Source organism: Callionymus lyra, chromosome 1 (genome assembly GCF_982586985.1).
Source record: "Callionymus lyra chromosome 1, fCalLyr1.hap1.1, whole genome shotgun sequence".
NCBI classification, from domain to species: Eukaryota; Metazoa; Chordata; class Actinopteri; order Syngnathiformes; family Callionymidae; genus Callionymus; species Callionymus lyra.
The window spans coordinates 15414837-15435866 of record NC_141818.1 but is presented as its reverse complement, the minus strand read 5'-3'; the positions used below and the strand labels follow the sequence as shown (position 1 = coordinate 15435866).

The 21030-nt window shown below is 39.1% G+C and overlaps 2 protein-coding genes across 2 annotated transcripts; one reads left to right on the top strand and one right to left on the bottom strand.

The window, feature by feature from the left end:
- The first annotated feature begins 552 nt into the window (after positions 1-552).
- Positions 553-5120, top strand: klf9 (Kruppel like factor 9). Its single transcript, XM_087794721.1, has 2 exons — positions 553-1184; positions 3669-5120. The coding sequence occupies exons 1-2, from the start codon at positions 770-772 to the stop codon at positions 3947-3949; spliced, it is 696 nt and encodes a 231-aa protein (XP_087650847.1). The 5' UTR covers positions 553-769; the 3' UTR covers positions 3950-5120.
- A 63-nt stretch (positions 5121-5183) lies between these two features.
- fam219ab (family with sequence similarity 219 member Ab) lies at positions 5184-14129 on the bottom strand. Its single transcript, XM_087794720.1, has 6 exons — positions 13913-14129; positions 11129-11228; positions 10737-10842; positions 9484-9564; positions 9367-9421; positions 5184-6333 (listed from the first exon to the last, which is right to left on the bottom strand). Exons 1-6 carry the CDS (start codon positions 13976-13978, stop codon positions 6172-6174), a joined length of 570 nt encoding a protein of 189 aa, XP_087650846.1. The 5' UTR covers positions 13979-14129; the 3' UTR covers positions 5184-6171.
- Between the last annotated feature and the right edge of the window lie 6901 nt (positions 14130-21030).

The following is a 21030-nucleotide window of genomic DNA, read 5'->3' as shown; positions in this document are numbered from 1 at the left end:
GTCATAAACTAAAATACCGTATTTTTCTTTCAAAAACAAAACACATTCCCGACAATAATAATCAATAGAACAGAAATTATATATATATATTTTTTAATATTTCCTTTTGTGTTGGGGTTGTGGCCCACTGGTTAAATTTAAACTTTATTGTGGTTCTGGTTGACTGACATGTGAGCAGTTGTGTATTCGCCCTCAACTTGAACTGTGTGTTTGCGTGAGTGTGCGCGTGACCGTGACTGACAACTGTGGAGCAAACAATTTGCAAATAAATTAATGTTACCGGAAGTGAATTCTAACTCTCCTCTAACACTTAAGGAGACTCTTCCAAAAATATAAATGATTTAAAAAAATATATATATATATATAATAAAAAATAATGTCGTATGTAGTATTTTACACTTGGACGCGACGGACGCTTGGCCCCGCCCCCTCGCCATGATTGGTCGACGCCCTGATGATTTTTTCCTCGCGTCAAACATCGAAGCCAAACGAGCGAGTCACGTTCCCCGGGCGACCAATCAGAGCGCAGCCCTCGCGGTGACACCGTGGGATTCCGCGAAATACTTTCTTGGAGTTTGAGGGCGAGAGTGAAGCGGTTCTGCTGCTGCGTGGAAACAAGTGCGTCGACGGAGGGACACGGAATGGATCGACCCTCACTCACGTCTCACCCACGCGGATCTTGAGGAGATTTTTTTGTGTTTATCCCCCCCAAACATTTTGTGGGGATCCAGTCAACATCGGAAGGAGACACGTGTAGGATCTTCACCACATGTTCCCCGAGAGGAACCTGACCCCCCTCGTGACACCTCCTTCCCTGGACTTCAGAGTTGATCCTCAACCCCCCCAACCGTTCAAGATGTCGGAGGTGGTTTCTGCTAACCTGCTGGTGCCGGTAGAGGACACCCCGAAAGAGAGCCCGGAGAACCGGACTTTACTGATGGTGGCCATGATCCTGCTGGACTTGAACAAGAGCAGGTGCAGCGACACCACCGGCGCCGGTCCGGGTGAGAAGGATCTGGGTCACAGGGCTGAGGAGGAGGAGGAGGAGGAGGCGACCCAGACCCACCAGACCGCGAAGAGGAGACCGGAGACCCCGGAGAAGAGGCACTGCTGTCCCTTCTCCGGATGCGGGAAGATGTACGGAAAATCCTCCCATCTCAAAGCCCACCTGAGGGTCCACACCGGTAAGTTCTGACTTAAAGTACTTTGTGGTCCCGGTTGATGCGTCAAGTGCTGACGTCACTGTGTGTAAAGGCTTTGATGTCGCGTGAGATGATGACAGTACTTTTTAACTTTGATCTCTTTCGCGACATGTGGCGACTAAAGAGCACGTGTCGCTGCCGATGAATGACAGGTCAGGGGGGCACATCAGCTTGTTTCTCTCGGGGGGGTGTGGCTGATCCTGCGATACATGACCCGCCGCCGCCCATGCTGGCCCCGCCCCCAAAATCCCCCTCTCAATCCCCCCCCTCTTATAAAACGCCACACTAGAAGACGCTGGGGGGCGGGTGGGCTCTCGGACTAGTGGGTCACTGCGACACTGGTGTCCCCACATGCTCTTGTCCGGAGATAACCCTCCCCCCTCTGCACCACTTCCGCTTACGTCACAGCCCAGCGCTCTCGCTTGTAAACAACAGGAGACATGTGGCGGGAGGGAACACGTGGAGGAGACTATTGCTCAACATCTTTTTTTTTTTTTGGATGTTGATGCCAGTCCAGGAGGGAACTCGATGAGACTTTGTCCTCTTGGACAAATTGATCCCTCTTTGCAATAACATGTTTTTTTTTTCAGAACACTTGGGTCTCAGGTTTCAAGTTGGATTAAAAAAAACCATCAGTAACTATTGTGGTAACTGGTAACCAGGTGACTCAATGTTTGATACTCACTTATAGAGTTTCTTATGAAAGCACATTGTGGGATCAAACATATGGACAGAGTTGGAAAAACAAAACAAAGTATCAATACAAAATATATATGAATAGTCCAATAAGCACCGAAACTATTTATTCCAAATTATAATTTTTTTTAAATTAATTTTCTCACACTCAAGTAATTTATATACATTTTTTTAAACGATTTTTTTTTATTTTTTAATAATAAAATATATATATATTGTATAAAAAACATGTTCATATAGTTGGATACCTGCTAGTTTAGCTACTTGCTATCAACAGTCGTTTTTAGGATTAGGATTTACGGGTCAGGGTTTTTCGGGGGGGTTGGCTGGATGGAACTAGTCAACTTTACCACCCTGTTACACTTTAAAGATAAGAAAATAATCGTTTTTAATGTAAAGTGATGGAAAATTAAATGACATGCTTGCTAGCTTAGCAAGTTGCTAGCTGCACTTGTTCTGACCTGTGCAAAAAACAAGCAAACCCTGACCTGGGTCAAAAATAAAAACTATAATGATGTTGGAGATTTAGGCCTAAAACGTTCCAACATAATGATCTCATGAACTCATAAAAAATAAAAGGTTAAAGCTCCTGATAACTCACTTATTGTTGCTGAAGTTTTTTTGTTTTAGTGGCGAGGCTTATAAACACCGGCTGTTAAAACCTTGCGTGTGTCAGCTTGACCTCAGACCGAAACTGTTTGTACCAGCATTATGGCTTCAGTTCAGAGTTAATGGAGATAGTAGCGTGAGGACGCCGCTGCCTTCATCATCATCATCATCATCGCCAGATAAGCCTCTTTTGTTTGTTCAACCTCTCACAGTTGATCTAAAAGGCGGTGCAATAGTGATTCATTCAAAAACAAGCCGAGACAGATTAACGACACGCAGACGTGTCTCCAGTTCAGGTCGATAATGTTTTGTGCTCTGTTACTAATAGGGGTGTGTACTGGCGAGATTCTGGTAGTACGATACATATCACGATACAGGGGCAACAATATGATATAATGTGATACTCTAAGAACACGGATATATTTGTAGATTTGTGTAGAGTACTTGACTCTGTTGCAGAATTTACAGACGAAGTGCTTTTATGTTTTCAAACCAAAATATTGCCAAGACATCCGCTGGAGTCAACTGTATCCTCTCGTCCTTAGTCATGTTATGGATCTCCTGGAACTTCGTTGATACTTTAGCTGCTAATGATGTAATGACTGCTGCCATCCAGAGGCCGGAAGATTAACTGCAACACAAACTGACTCCTTCAAGAAACATCTTAAGACATTTTAATTTGTGCAGGCTTTTCCATGATTTTCTGGGACCCCTGTGTTGTTCTGGATGTTATCTTGATCTTTTTAGTACATCTATTTTTGAGTATTTCTTTATTTTATTGTTTAAGCGCTTTGTGACCCTGGTCTAGCAAAGGGCTCTATAAAATACATTACTTACTTACTTACTTAAACAAAAAAGCTAGAATATTTGCATGTTAATTGTAATAAAAAAAACACACACTTTATTTAACTATAAAATGTACAATAAGATTATAAATTTAGATTTAAAAACCCAACCATGAAATAAAAACGGACACGGTGCTATTGAATATTGCTATATATATAGATATATCTATATATATATAGATATATAGATATATCTATACATATTTTTATCGCTGTAACAATATTTTCTCACACCCTAGCAACTACCAGAAACACTCTAGCGCCTTCTATTGGCAGCTTTGTCTGATGTTAATTCAAGTCTCTTCCATTTTCCCAGGCGAGCGTCCGTTCGAGTGCACGTGGCCCGATTGCGGCAAGAAGTTCTCTCGCTCCGACGAGCTGACTCGACACTATCGCACCCACACGGGCGAGAAGCGCTTCAGCTGCCCGCTGTGCGACAAGTGCTTCATGAGGAGCGACCACCTGACGAAGCACGCCCGCCGGCACGCCGGCTTCCAGCCCAGCATGCTCCAGGGCCCGAGCGCCGCCAAAAGACGCCGCTGCTCCTTCTCCATGTCGTCCTCCGACTCGGGGGAACAGAGTCCCAACGGGGAGTGAGACTTTCAGGAACATCTTTAAAAAGACAACAAGGACGTTGCACTTCAACCAGCTTGACCACTATCATCTACAGACACTACCGATATCCGTTAGAACCGGAAAGTCCTCAAACGCGAGCGCCCCGTAATCCCTGAGGTTTTTTGCATTAGTAAAAAAAAAGGTTGTTCGCCCGGGTTTGTTTGCACATTTGTAATTATTTCAAGATGATTTTCTTTTTTTCCTATGCTTGAATTTCAAGTATGAATGTCATGAACAGGTTTTTCAGGAGCACTACAGCTATCGCAGAGAGAGGCGTGTGGTGGAACTCACAAGTACAGAGCTACTGTTGTCTGTCAACACGAATGTACATCCCAGCAGTATTACCATGTAAATAGATAAAGAACCGACTACCTTGTAGGTGAATGATTTACTCGAGACCCCTTTAGATAAGTGTTGCTGGAGAGTTGTAAAGCTGTTGTGACATATATTTTATTCCATGTGACTTGAAGCCAACATAATTCTGGAGGGACTATAGTGTAGAGGAAATGGTTTTTACACAAAAATATCTTTATAAAAAAAACAACATATTCCTTGTCTTAGAAGATTTTAAGAAAATGTAGGCATTATTTTAATGGCGGTTAAACGACATCAGCTTTGTGTTATGTTCTATGACGCCAGTCTTACGTTGATTCATGTCAGCCATGGAAGCCAATAACTACTCAGACCAATAGTGCCAGTTTACTTGACTCGTCAGGGAGTATACTTCAGTGATAGCTCCTCCTGGTGGTGACATGGAAGCACAACAACGGAACCATTACCCTCTAGGGAGCATTTCTCTGGAGCTTGAAATGTTTCTTTCAACCACTTCATCATGTAGCATGTTTTTATGGATTTATTTGGTACAATGTTTTATTTATCCTGTGTACAGTCACAGGGTTTTCTTTAAAAAAACAAAACAAAAAAATAACAGAACGCTTTAAAAATGTCCACACAGGTCAGGATCATTAACTACACACGTTTAAAGTGTGCGTTTCTCTGACAACTGTGATTCAATGTCTGTGCCTTTCAGGTCGAAGCCCTCACTTCTGATACTACTGTAATGTATTCAGGTCAGAGCAAACCCTGTATACACTAGCCATATCATGTCATCAATTCAAAAATATATTAACATTAAAATTATTTGTATTTCTAACCCTGACGTCTGGCCTCTTCCATCTTAAAGTAAAGTCTGAGTAAACGGGGAAGTACACTCAAGTAGTTTGCAAGTATTTATTGTTTTCATACACCACAGATATTAATAACACTGTTATATACCATAATGGAGGTGCGTAGAATACAATAAATTATTATTTCCTAAAAGAAAAAACACCAGTATCTAAAATGTAAAACGATAAAAGAAATTGGCAAAAAACACAGTCCAGTCAACGTCTCAGTACTTAAGGCATCTCTAACAGCAAACAAGGAGCTGATTGTTGGATCGAACGAGGAGCGAATATTTCCCATTCAACATTTAAACCACAAAACGATTTCTCCGCCCTACAACTCAACAGATGGTGGCGGCGGTGTGCATGCAGGAGCGACGTCAGAGGAGGGAGGAGGTTCTGCTGACCAGGCAGGTTCTATCTTTAGAAACGGTGTGACGGAGGCGAGTGTTCCTTTTTGGCCTTGACCACATCATGGGAGTGTTGCAGGGAGAGCTGCAGCGATATGTAATCTTTCCTTCTTTTTTTTTTTTACACTTTTATATTCAGGAAAAAAAAACCCACTGCAGGATGTGCAAACAAAGGTGGAGTCACCGTAGCAGTGAGTGATCGTGTCGTGTATTAAAAATAGCTACTTTTAAGTTTATCGCTTGTCATGCATCGTCTTGAACGTGTCTGAGAAAATGTGCTTGACGTGGCCGGTGCTACATAACCATCTCCACCCATTTACCTTCAACTGGGACCAAATAAAGTGAGAAAAGCAACCTAAATATCAGGTAAGCAGCAGCAGCAGGGATTGTGGGTACGATTCTCTTTACGTCCTTTTACCTCCCTCTTTGCTCGTCCTGCCATAGGAGGAAACCTGAGCACACACTTGTACTTCCCGTCCACTAGTTCCAAACAAAACTCTCTTGTTAATTTCAAATAGTAGTCGTCGTTATAAGATTCTATTGAGGCTCCACTGGCGGCTGTGAAGTACAGATGGAGGGCGGTGGTACAGTATGTTGTGTTGACAAGGTGTAGCAGAGGAGGTGGGAGGGGTTACTGGATCTGACAGGTAGTGGAAGGGGGCGTGGCCTGGCAGCACATGCAGGTCGGGTTGACGGATTTGGGCGGGATCAGATCGAGGTCTTCGTCGTCAGGTATCTCATCTAAGCGGTAGCCGTCCTTCAGCAGCTGGATGTTCAAGTCCTGGTTGATTTGCTGGGAAGGAAATGGAAGAGATTGATCAGTATATAGCAGTAGTTGCTCTATACGTATGGGCTGTGGGAACAAATCATGTTGATGTCAAACCACTCGACATCAACAACTTGCTGATTTGGTTTCTAATGTAATTTTAGATAAATAAAATAGATTAAATAAAATACAATAAATGAATATAGTTGTACCTAATTATTTTACTTTGCTGTGCCCCTCAATAAAACATGTAAAAAAAAAAAAAAAAAAAATACTTCACAAATCTTCTGAAAAAAAGGTTTACATTTTTTTGGGTTAAATAACAATTGTATGAGTGCTATATTTTCAATTTTATTTTGTTCTCTCACTTCCTGTTTGCTTCCGGAGTCATCTAATGACACACAGCTGGACCTAACCTGCCATCAAGATGCCAACTACAACCACCTCAAAGTTCTTCACTGGTTTGTAGTCGTTTTTCTCGGTCCCTCCTGTGGATTATTGTTGTTGGATTTCTTTCATGCTTAACCTCTTTAACCGGGTGCTTTAGCTTGTTCTTTACAACACTTGTGTCTCAAATCGCATACTTCTCTCTGGCGGTTAGTATGCATCAGGATAGTGTATGTACTAACTAGTCCGCAAATTCTGGACAGATAGTATGTCTCAAATCAAACACTGCCGCTACGCACTAACCGGAAATGACGCGAAAGCTTCTTCTTCTACTACTATTTAGCGATGATTCAACCAGCTGTAGGCACACTATCGCCGACACCCAAAACAAGAAATATGATAAATTAAATATTCGCAAGATATTTCGGTTTCAGCACCATAGACGAGTCACCCTCCTACTGCTGGCTGAAAATGCACCTGTAAGTATAAATATATATATATATATAAGTATATATAACTTCTGTTTAGTGCACACTAAATGGCGCACTCAATTTTGCATACTAATGCTGTGTCTCAAATCGCATACTTCTCTTAGTATACTAGAAGTTAGTATGCATCCAGATAGTGTACATACTATAGTACTACTATATATATATAATACTACTAGTACGCAAATTCTCCACAGATAGTACGTGTCAAATCAAACACTCCCGCTACGCACTAGCAGGAATTGACGTGACAGCTTCTTCTTCTACTTCTATTTAACGATGGTTATATATGACGTAACTTTTGTGGGCGTTTTAGTACGCTAATTTAGTGTGCATGGCGCAATTTTCGAATACTAAGAATTGAGACTCACTTACGCACTACAAATACTAACTTTGAGTACGCTAGTATAGGATTTGAGACACAGCACAAATGTCTCAAATCAAACAGGAAATGACGCGCCAGCTTCTTCTTCTACTACTATTTAACGATGATTCAACCAGCTGTAGGAACACTATCGCCGACACCTGGAACAAGAAATGTGATAAATTAAATATTCGCAAGATATTTACGCCGGTATCAGCACCAAAGACGTGTCATCCTCCTACTGCTGGCTGAAAATGCACCTGTAAGTATAAATATACGTATATATATATATATATACAGTATATATATATATGACGTAACTTCTGTTTACAACGTCAACGTCACTAAGATGGCGGCCGCTTGGGGAAGAAAGTGTCCATTCCAGAAATCAGAGTAAACATGTGGCTTTCAACAATAAACGGTAAACTTGAGCAATGTGTGTATTAAAAATATACATTTTTTGAATTCAGGGAGTCAATGTTAAAAGAGCAGCTGAACACAAATCATGTATACAAAATACTACATTTATGTTGGAAAAAGAAGTAATAAATGCAACTTTGTTTCATTTACAGTTGGTGTGAATACCTATATTTCTGTTAACACTTTAAATGTTTGGTAACATGACGGCAAAACTCTCTCTGTTACACTAGGAAACTAATGCTGGATATTGCGTTCATGATCACACGTTGCCCATCAGCAGCTTCACATTTCACTGCATCCATCCCTGACTTCTTCAACACCCGAGACGCTGGTGACAGAACATCGATTATAGTGTCTGTATTAAATAAGGTAACAACATGCTGCCGTATATTTATCGTCTCATCCACAGCTTTTATCCTGTCACAGACGTAGAGACTCTGACATGACGAGTACGTCAAACATTGCTATGTTTTCTCTTCCTCTGTAATTAGACTCTTTATGAATGCAATTCTGAATACTATGTTAACATTGTAATTATCTATTATCAAGCTGCTACAACATGAATTTATTCACATTATTGTTTTCCTACTGACTCCTAAAAGAACTTAAAAGTCTATCAACACTGAAAATAAACTGTTGGAGTGAACATGATTATGTTGAACATTATCACTGAAAAATGCTGCTTATGAGCAAAGTAACAGCTTCATGGAACAACAAAACAAAAATTATATATAAAATGGGAAATAAAAAAGTAATAATGCAGCTTTTATTTGTATAAAGTAAATCAATAATTAAGGCAAAAGTGAATAATCAAACAAAAATAACAAATATTTAAAATACAGATTGATATAGAAATGTATTCTAATATATTAAGATAAATGAAATTATTTTGTTTAAAAAAAGTTATATTTTGGGGAAAACCTGTAATATCAGGAAGTAAAAATACAGAATATATCGTGAAATCTAAATGTATGTATTTTTAACAAATACAAATGAACAAATAATTAAACAAACAAAAAATAAGATGACTACATAAAGATGACATAAAAAAATACAGGGTTCTCATAAATGTTTATATATAATCTCTTATCTTATTTTTCAAATATGAGTCAGAAAGACTAGATTTTTAATTTCTCTAAAGTGTGACCTTTAAAACAAAATGGCTGCTCTGAGCTTAAGTGATTCGCCCTCTTCGGCCATCGATCCAATGAGTGTTTGACCGACAGAAGCATCAATGAAGCTACTCCCGACCTACAGTTACCGAGTCTGAAGCCTCCATGTGACGTAATGCTTCACTTATATAGTGTTACATCATAGTCGTCTGATGACTCCTGCTGGCTTCTGGGTCCAGACGTCTGGAGCCACCAAGGTAGAGAACATGCAATGTTCTGTGGAACTCACCTCGGCTGAGGAATACCCGGACGACGAGTATCTTGACATGTCGAAGTCATCGTCGCTGGAATCAGATAAACTCGTGTGAGGGATGAGTCGGCGTTTGTGTCGAGCGTATGTGCTCACCTGTCGGTGTCTAACGCCACCAGGGGCTTCTCGTCCGGACTCTGGTCTAAGGAGGAGTAGCCTTTGTTGGGAACCACCAACCTGAGAAGTCACAAGATGGATGGATTAATACACATGTATTAACACATTTGAGACTTAAAACATACAAATTATATTAAAATAATACAAAACAAAAATACTAAATTAACAAAAATAAAATAAATAATGGAAATGATAATAGATATACAACAAATGATAATCATAAAATAATAACAAATATATCAACAACTAAAAAACTAAACAGAAGTAGAAGAACTACCAAATTTCAGAATTGAGAGGGAGCGAAATCTTATTCCATCACATTTTTTTATTTACCCTTATTTTCTCAGGGTCAAGGTGACCCGGAGGCCCAAAAATGGGTTCAAGGTGAACGACCTCCCTGTCTTCTATAAAATACATATGCAGTGGTGGAGGTCCTTCACCTTGTGCCTGAGACAACACAAGGAATACCACTTACACGTTTGTTTTTTTGGCCTTCGGGTCACGTTGACCCGGAGATAACACAAGGTTTAAATATTTAAAATGGAGTGGATCGGAAGAGGTGGCGGAATCCCTCCTTCCAACATCGGGGGTGAATAAGTCAGGTGCTAAGAGTGTGTTCTAAAACTCCCCCTTCCCCTCCATCTTACCCCTCGTCCCAATTCTCTGTTGGATGAAGGGAAGAAGTGAGGACGAGGGAGGTCTGATGACCACCTGAATTTTTTTTTTTTACCAAGAAACGATGCGAATTTGCGACCATGGTGAAGCAAGAGAGCAACAAAGAGCATAAATGTGAGTATTTTATTTGTTTGTGATTTTGCAAAACACGGTAGAGACGCTAACGATAGCTTTGACGCTAGTGACTGATCGATTATTTCACATTAAAAATTAAATAAAAATTTAAAATAGCTTTTTAGTCCTTGATGATGTACTTTTTGATAACAAATTATCGGATGTTTATGATTATACAGAGTGGATGAGGGAACACGGCAGCTTCACTTCATGGCTGCTTATGAAGTTTCTTATATCGTTAATGTAGTTAAGAGCATCAATTAAATAACTATAAAAGGTAATATATATTAGGTCATTAATAGATATAATAGAAGTTAATTGTGAAAGTTACAGTAATGACGGAACTATTCTAGGAGTTGTTTTATTGACGCAGCCACACGAGCAAATCCACCTTAAATCCAAGTAGAAATCCTATAAATGTGTTTAGGCTTATCCACTCTCACCGTGTTCTGGCCATGACGTTGTTCTTCTTGGGCTGCTGGTTGACCGGACTACCGACGGCGTTGCTGCTCTTCAACGAGCCCTTTCTCGCCAGTTCTCTCTGTTTCTCTGCAAGAAAAACATCCTCCTCCATAAAGCTGGTTCAGACGGATTCAATTATAAATAAGTAAGACTGTGGTGAGGATCTGTTTTAATCTTGAGTTCTTTTCCTACAGAACACTTTCACACCCTCGAACAGAAGCAGCATTGTTCCAAACTGGACCCTATCCAAGGTCCTGAGGTGAGTCTTTACCGACTACAAGACCACAAGCTTTCCTTCAAATCCCCTTAAACTATAGCCAAACCAGATTCATATCCACATATACAAACTACACTCTACTTGTTTTCCACTCACCTATTTTCATTTGCAGTGGAGAAGGCTTGTAATTGATGGTGACGGGTTCCTCCTCCCGGGTGTCCGAGTCGGCCTCGGAGGCCGTGGACGAGGCCGGATCCTGCAGAACAAATGGGCCGACGGCGCAGATGCAAAAGATAAGACGATGAATAATGAATGTCGTCTTGTAATACATCATCATTTCCACGATAAGCAGCTGATCCAGAATGAACCGCACAGGCGCCGCGGATTCCAACATGGAGGGAAAGGTGAGAAGGATTTCTCTCTAATTCGAGATAAACACAAGGTATTATGTTAGCGGAGAAGAAATGGCTGCGTTGAAGTAAGGACGTTATTACGACTGCTGTGACTAAAAGAAAGTTAAAGGAGCAATCAGTTATATGAAAAAATGACTAGTTAGCTTGAAATGCGTATTCAATTCCAAATTGCTAACTTTTAATTGCAGGACAGACGCATATTAAACTTTAATTTAGCACAATAATACAAGTAGTAAGTGGACGTCGTTTATTACAAGAATCAGAAGGTTTAGTCATAGTAAACATGGATAATGCTAACTGATCTGCTACATCACCACACGAGCAATGATGGCAACTTAATTCACATTTTTTCTTTATCTGTAATATTATCATGAGTTTCTGGTGTTGTTTGGCAGCTTTAATATCACATCCTATCATGTAATCACAATGAAGACCAACATCAAACCACCTTGCTGCCCTGGTTCCTAGTATTTGTTAGCATACAAGCTAGTATCAACAGGTACATCCCCCTGATCTCTCTGTATGCACTTCACGTCATCATATTGAAGACCAGCTCTAGTTATGAGATCCAGAATATTATTTGTCAATGTTGAGATGTAATCTCTGAAAAAAGAAAATGGCCGACAGACACCACTTCAAGTTACTAGTGCTGTGTCTTAAATCACTTCTCTAAGTGAACTGCTTTACAGTACACTGAAAGACAGTGCATTTACTTGCACAGTGCACACATGTCGACAGGGTAGTGCTGACTCAAAGTAACACACTTAAAGTACTCGGCTTCTTGTTATTCTCAGTATTATCTTGACCTTTAAAGTATATATTTTAGTGAGTATTGTTTTGATTGTTTAAGCGCTTTGTGACCCTGGTCTGGAAAAGCGCTATATAAATGAAAATTACTTACTTACTTCTTCTACTACTTTATAATGCTGGTTGCCTTTGAAACCAAAATCGGAGCAAGTTCATTTGTGTTTCATTATGTTATGATTGTTGTTGTGATGTTTTGTGGTAAAATTCGTTTTTTTCTCAAGACAATTACATCTGTATCTGCTCCGAAAACGAGACTTATCTTCCGTTTAGCGATCTTCATATCTCCTGGGCTACCACGGTTACACACCTAGCTTGATGTCACAATGGTTGAACTATCTTTCTTTCAAGTTTAAACAAGATAGAAAATAAATGTTTGACACAACGGTGGACAAACTTACGTGAGCGTTAGCTAGTCCAGGTTTGGATCAGAACTTCAGTGAACTTAAAGGATTTTATTGAAAAATGTATTGAGACCCACTTTTGCTAGTTCTTCAAGATGACATCTGAGATGCTACTTGATGAACTTCTCCACTGGAGCTTTCACTCTTGAATCAACCTGATACAGTACTACAGATTTGAATTGTACTACTCTTTGTCTGAACTAAACAGATACATTAGTTAATTATAATTTAGTCAAAATAATGTTTCACCCTCATGTCGATTAAGCGGATAATTGGGTTTTTGGAGTGACAGTAAGTGATAAGTAAGTAAGTCATTTTTATTTGTATGGCGCTTCTCCAGACCAGGGTTACAAAGCGCTTAAACAATCAAAACAATATTCAATAAAGTATACTGTATACTTTAAAGGTCAAGATAAAACTGAGAACACAAAAGGAGTTCCAGAAAATCAAGGAAAAGCCTGAATAAATAAAAACGTCTTAAGATGTTTCTTAAAGGAGTCCGCAGACTCCATCAAGCATAAGATATGTCAACAAGACACACTTTAAAACATCTAAATACTGTACCTCCTTAGTGCTCGACTGTAATGTCCATCTTGTATTGAATCCTCATGTTGTGGCTTCAGAATGGAGGGACATTACTGACGAGCGCCATGGAAGTATTTGGATCATGAGACAAGGTAGCGACCATTATATGGACATTAATTTCTGCATCTAACTCCAAAGAGACACAAACTCAATCAGAAACTTTTCCCAACTCTTAGTTGACATGAGGGTAGACAATGAGTGAAATTTGGGTGAACTATTACTTTAAATAACAGGACTATTTATTGTGAAGTGTGGCTTATTACAAATAACAACTTAACATGTATAAATATATCAACTATCATGTTTAAACAAATGCATGCAAAACTTCATATTTAAAAAAAACTTATTAAACAAATTTAATATGTAAAATGTAATTTTAAACGTTTTTAAAAAAATGTTTTTAAATATTATTTAGAGTATCTGGTGAGCAGCAGATGTTGGAGGTGGAAGGCCCGGGGCTGCTCTAGCTAAAAGCTGGTTAGCAGGAGCCACATTGACTCTGAGGGCCACAGAGGGTCTGGTCAGATCCTCCCACGCCACCAAAACCTTTTATAACAAACACTCACGGAGACTAAAAAAAACAACAACCGGACCAGGCCCGAGGATCACAGAAGACATGACGGATGCTGTCATCGAACAGCACCACCTGACCCGCTCCATCTTTGACAAATAAAGCCTAAAATCTGACGCCAGACGATCGATCCTCGCAGAGAAGACCGAGCAGAGACACTGACCAGCGGCTGCGTCTCTCCCTCCGGCACCGGACTCGGCACTTGGAACCTGTCAATCTCCTCCATCATGATGGCGGCGCCTCCTCTTCCTCCTTCTTCTTCTTCTTCCTCCTCCTGTAATCTGAGTTATCGCAGGTGTTTGCTCGGCTCAGGTGCAGAGAATCATCAGATAAGGAAGGATTTCTCCGGGAGCGTCATCGCAGCGGGCAGTGTCTGTCGACGCCGTGACGGTGACACCCACTTCCGGATGAGTGGTCCTCAGCTGAGGCGGAGACATGGTAAACATGGTAAACATGGTCCGCGAGACAATGGTTTTTTAATGGGAAAAACTTAGATTAATGTTTTTTTTAGGTTTTCCGTGACACAAATGGCGCATAAAAATGATTCAAAAATTGCTAGAAATGTCAGTAGTTGCAACAGTTCACAAAAAAGGTTAAACATATATATACATTAAATGAAAAAGAATACAGTACGTAAATTAAAAATGACTAAACAATAATAATTATTACCTTATTAAGTACAATAAATAAATAAATAATATAAAAATAATTTATTATACAAACAAAACCAAACATAAAATAAATAGTGATTCATATATATATAAAAACAAAATAAACAGTAGTACAAATGCACACAATACAAAAAAGTATTAACTGGATGCATCAAATAAATTAAGAATGGAAATTAATTACAACCAATATACAGTATTGAATATAAAAATATGATTTGTGTTGCAGAACTGTTGCAGAAATTATTATAACCATATTAACTTTTATCCGTATTAAATATGGTTTCGAATGTAGAGCTACGTGCCATGAATCAATGTATTCCAAAAGGATATTGTTTATAATCCTATTGTCTTTAGTTACAAAAAAATAAATAAAAATAACATTGTTACAATTGAAGGCATGGTAACTGTGAATTTGACCTAAAATAGTATCAATTCAGTAATAACTAATATTGATCATTTAAGTGTAAGAACCTAATGGTTTTTAGTGGGTTTAATTCAAAATTAATTTCAAATATTATAGATGGACTTGTCATTGTCAATCTAGCTCGGAGTTTCGTTTTGTCATTGAAAGAGTCTTAAATTACTTGAATGTTCTTCGTATACGTAACACCGCAGTTAATTTTCCTGAATTTGAAGACTAATTTTAATATCGGATTATAAAACGTGACGACATTTAATACGTCACTAATGAACTGTCATCCTTTTTCCAGCAGATGGCAGCAGATTTCTACTCTGGTCTTAAAGGAGTGGTTCTGGCAGTCCTGGAGCAGCAGCTGCAGACTCCAAATGTTGGACGTTGACGCATGAGCGTTAGTGTCCAGTAGGTGGCAGTATAGCCCTGCAGAAGTGGAGGCGACTCAAGCACGTAAGTGATACATCTGCAGACATGTATAACTTAAGTTTGAAACACTTCTTTTACCAAACACAGAAGCATCGATGGCTGTTTTAACTACTTGTAACTTGTTCAACTTGTATTAGAACTACTTCAGCTGTTAAGGACACAATAAGCCAAGAATCTTCCAAATTATCATCTACATTCTGGATCAACAAATCTATTCATCTCACAATCCTCTTAAAGTTAATTTCCACAAAAGGCTTTCTACATTCGTCTGGAAAATATTTGCTATAAGAAGGATGTATTTCATTTAAAATACACTTTAAAACAAGAGCAAAACAAACAATACAAAAAATGATTTATTTTCATTCAAGTCTAGAAGATGTAAATACATGTTAAAACAAAAGTGATTCACATAAGCAGAATCCATGTTAATTCAAATAAATTGTATGTGTTTCAACAGTATTTATCTGTATCCTGTGAGACAGAGAAAAATGTAATCAGTTGCTGCTAAAAAGCTATTATATAAGGGATTCTAAAAATTATCTGCTGCAGTGCAAGCTTTCAGCAAACTTTTTTTTATTGCAACTCAAAAATAGAAAAGGGTCATTTTGTTAATGTCAAAAAAGCGTCATCGACAACCGAGGCGGGACTTCAACAAAAAAAGGAATCATTAAAAATGTATTAAAAAAAAAACAACAAACTTAATCCAGAGTTGTGAAAAATGTAAAAATATATATAGCTCATGTACATTTGACACATTTAAGCTGTTCTATTGTTGAACTCTATTTAATGAGAGTTTTGGAGTGATGGCGACTCGGCAGGAGCTCGGATGTGATTGAGACTGATTAGAATTCTGTCATTAATTATTCATAGAAAAGCATCAACCTCTGCTTAATTTCTGAAAAGAAAACGACTCTGAACAATGAGCATCTTTGAACTTGACTGTGATCTGACACCCGAAGAATGAACACCTAATGGAAACATGGAACATCTCTGCATTAGTCAATTGTGTGTATTGGGGTTGAAAAATGAGTTAGTTTTGGTTCTCAGTAGGTGTGAAGTACTGACAGTTCTGCTCTGGATGCTGTGGTGGACGTGTCCGCACGTAGAATTTTCCGACTACCCTAGAATAGGGCTGTGTATTGTAAGGAATCCCATGCCAGGATACGTATCACGGTACAGGGGCAACAATCAGTATATTGCGATACTGTCCAGATACTTGTTACAAGTATTTACAGACCATATGACTCTTGATGAAGTTTTAACTGTCTTCATTTGTTTTGAAACCAAAATATATGCAAACATCAAAGGCGGCTCGAGTCGACTGTATCCTCTTGTCCTCAGTCAACGGTAGGATCTTACTGGATTTGAATGTTAATTTTTCTGTGGAGGACAGAATGACTACTGGCGTCTAGTGGCAGGAAGTTTAATTGCTACACAAAAATAAAGAAACACAGTGAATATTTGCAATGAAAAAAGTACACTATTTTATGTCGAATATCAATACAGTATCGTGGAAAAGAATGTCACGATATATCGCCTACCGTGGATGTGTGTGGAGAGTCCGCAAAGTGTCGGTCAACATCAAGAAAATGTATGCTAGCAAAACACATGTCCAGTCATGGCATATCTAGACATGCATTCAAGATCGAACGTACAAACTTCTCACCAGAGCCCGAGTTGCCTCGAGCTGGATTCGAACCTGGCACCGTTCTGATGTGATGCTGCCACACTAACTGCTGTGCGCCGCAATCTGTCGTACCTGTTGGATATTACTCCCATTTCTGAGATTGTTTTTTCTGTTGTAAGACTATGTAAATGAGGAAAACTGTTCCACGTTGGACTCAAAACATTTTTTTTTCTGTTTCTGCTCCAATCTTTATACCTCCATGCAAATGTTCAGCACTTAGTTTTTTGTTTGTTTTTTTTACCCCTCAAATTTGTTCCAATTCCACGGCAAATTATTTGCTCAAACTGCTGTTTGAACATAGCCGAAGGCCCTTCAAGCTGTCAGAGGCTGTTGCCGGAGTGTGTTGCTGTTTGTTTTTTCAGTTTTGAGCTGATCTCATTAGTGACCTTAGTGTGAGTCTCTCTGGATGGTTGTGGTGTCAGTCGCTTTTTTAAAGAGGACTTGAAAACAACAACCGACCACAACTACAATTTTTTATTAATAGACTGTAAAGATCATCTTATCTAAGAACAAGAACAAGCAAGAACAGCATGGTTTATTGAAAATTAGATAAAAGTCAAAATATTATGTGAGCTTAAATGCAAAAAGATAAAAAAACGAAAACAAAATCAATTTGCGTGTTCATATGTCTAAATAACTTTAAAATGTATTTTATTTTTCAATATTTAACTAAATGGTTGCTAAAAAAAACCTCATGATTTCCCACAATGCATTTTGATTGTGACAGCGCTCTGTAATATTTAACATTACTGTTAAACTTTCAATCATTATTTTAATTGTTTCGTCATTCATTGTTATCAGTCTGGTGAGTTCATGGTATGATGTTCCTGTTCATATGATTTAAAAAATTCAACATGAAAATAAAGATTATATGAATATATTCAGTTACTTTGTAGCTTGAAGTGTGATTTCAACTTCTTCATGCTCACGACCTTCAGATACACAATATATTCAGGTAGTTTTGCTTCATTTAAAAACATGAAAAGTCTTTTATTTTTTTCTTCTGCCAATGTTTTCATAAAAATACATCATTCGTTTCATTTATATAGTTAAAGACAATCTGGTAGAGCCTTCGTCCACCTCGCCATATGCAGTGTTTTAACGTCAGCGTTTAAAATATATTTCCCCACAAGCAGACGTTGGAACATTAATTCCTAAATGTCCAAGATGAGAAAAATGAAGGAAGGAGGATGAATAAATGTTTTGCATTGAGGAAATAGTGGTTGGGAAGGAGAAGTAATCCTGTAGACCCCCAAGGAAGCTATTTAGCTTAAAAACATATCAACATATTGACTCTCCATTGAAGCCCCTTGTGGCCATTTGATTAATTACCGCTCCCTTTTCCCTTTATGAGGTGTACACCAGGTGAAAGATAAAAACCTCTACATCAGACCCGTTCCAATTCTCGGGGCTATTTGTAGTCTCGGCCGAACCCCTGCCTCACACACCTGCTCTTCTCTAATAATCAAGTTAATGATTAAACGTATTAAAATACTTCAATGAACCTCTGCACGAAACCAAAAAATGACGTTAAAATATCTAAAATTTCTGATAATTGTTTAGTGCATGGGTGGGTCATTTGATTTCTTAAAGGGCCACATTGTGTTCAATGAGGGATGCAAAAATGATTGGAAAAAAATAGTTTCGGTGTAGTTTAGGATACAAACGCTAGTCGTATACAATTATGAAATAATGATAATTTACAAAAAGTTATTATTTCATAGCATATTATTCAATTATTGATACATTTTTTATTGATTATAAACTATATTCAAACAATTTCAACAATTGTCTTTCAATTTTCATTCAATTTTATCGACGGGAAAGAATTGAAAAAAAATGTTTACAATTCAACTTCTGTAATATTGTTAAGGTTTTTTGTTGCTTTTTTTTTAGACTTTTCTACATCCGATTAAGAAAGTCCTGCAATGAGTCACACAGTCATATTAATTTACTTTTTTTTTCTTATATTTAGGTTAACCAGAGGGATTTTTTTTTTTTACATTTTACTACATTTGAACAAGAGATGGCAGTAAATATATACAATATAAATCAACTTTATCCACAATGCGAGGTGGATTTTGAACAAATCGTCCACACAGAGAACTAATCATTTCTTTTATTTGCTAGCTGGCCAACACACGTCTCTGTATTCAACCGGCGCTCTGTCGCATGGGTGACAATATGACATTTCATATTGCGTGGCATTCACATATGGATAAGCTCCCACGCTTATATTTTGACCACGCACTCAACTGTGGCGAATATATTTGCTCCTCTTGTTCCTATGATGCAGGACACACACTAAGCTCGCACAAACACACAATGTGAATCAATCGCTGTGGGTTATGTAATCCCTCCAGTAGCACAGATGGACACAGATTACAGTTCCCGCGGTGTTTATTAGTAATCTCGCTGTTACATGTGTGTTATTATTATATAACGGCGCGTTGAGCTGAAAGACGGAAGCGCTGCCACCGCTGGACAACACAGGAAATTGCATCCGGGGGACAAAAGGAAGTGACTGATGTTGAGGTCGGAGGCTGTGTCTAATCCAAGCTGGATGAAGTAAACCAAACACAAGGTGTTAAGACTCTCCAGAGTTTGTGCGATCAATGCTATTGACAGACAGCCAATCAGATTCCTGCTTATGTAGGATTTTTTTTCCGGCTCTACGGCTCGATCTCCCTTTTGACAACCAGGACCAGGACGGTTCAGTGGACGGGCGATAATCAGGGGAGTCGGAAAGAGTTTAGTTGACAGTTTGGGATAGAGTGACACCGAGTGAAATCCAAGTTAGAAAATAAACACGAGGCAGCTGTGAAGCCGCCTTTTTCCTGATGAGCTGTCTCCGATCAGCAACTCACCCGAGGCCTGAACCATCTGTCTCGCAAGTGCCGCAACGCTCATGTGTTCATTCACACCGTCGGTGAGAACAAACAACGTTACGTGGTTCCCTGTCTGTGATGAATCCTGTCATCGTGGGAAGAAAACCAACAGACCGAAATGTTTCCTTCTCTGCAACTTCATTCCTAACAAACGCCATATGTGTCGGATCATATAGGAATGTGCAGCCAGGCTTGTGTAGGATAAGTGTAGACAACATAGTGAGACTATGAATGGGAATTGGCGGTTGCATCCGACGATGCAACATAGGGTCGTAACAGTCAAGCTGTTAATGAATTTCCATTAACATATTTTTTTTGTACTTTATATAGAGAATACATTTTCTCTATCTAGAATTTGGCTAAATCACTGATCATGATAGACTCTTAAACTAGCAATGTCTGATGTTAGAACCTTGGTTATGACTGATACCAACACCGAGCAGATATTGATTCTGATCTAAAGCCTTTGTTTTTCCCTTTCTTTAGTTAATGGTTGCACTTTATAAAGTCCATGTTTAGCATGCGGAAACTGTTCTCCCTGTTTAAGGAAGAAATCAATTTTCTGATCTGCGTCACCGTTAGAGTCATCCGTAGTTCCAGAGCAAGTCAGCTGGTCTGTGTAGAGTTCTAGGAAGATGTTTCACATCTAATCCGAGACGCTTCATCAGTTCCAAATGAGCAGGAGTTATATATATCCTGCTAGGGGAAGAACAAGAGAACCATAGGGAGGCGCTGGAATCCCTGTGTAGGCTGAAACCCATGAGGTCGATAGTCCTGGTGAAGGTCGTAGAAACCCATTAGGGTGATAGGCCTGGTGAGGGTCGTTGACTCACACCGCCCACTGAGGTGTGCTGTATAGTCCAGTACAACAAGGTTTCTCTGGACCCTTTGAAACTAACATCCCTCACAAGCGTATGTCGCATCACAGTCACTTCCTCTAGTCAGGACTTGGCCATTCATCTTAAAGGACACCAATGTACAGGTGCTGGCTAGAGAGGAGTTAAAGAAGCCATCTATACTAAGCCGGAATATCCTCTCTACAGAGTCGGGGGGTCTCAGGACTTACCCTTTCAGCCACCTACAATGCAGTGCTGAGTTATCACCCAAGGAAAGTCCCCAAAAATCCACAACTGGGATCATGGGATTGTCGCACCTCGCTGGACATTGAGAGTCAATGACGCTACACAAGGCCTA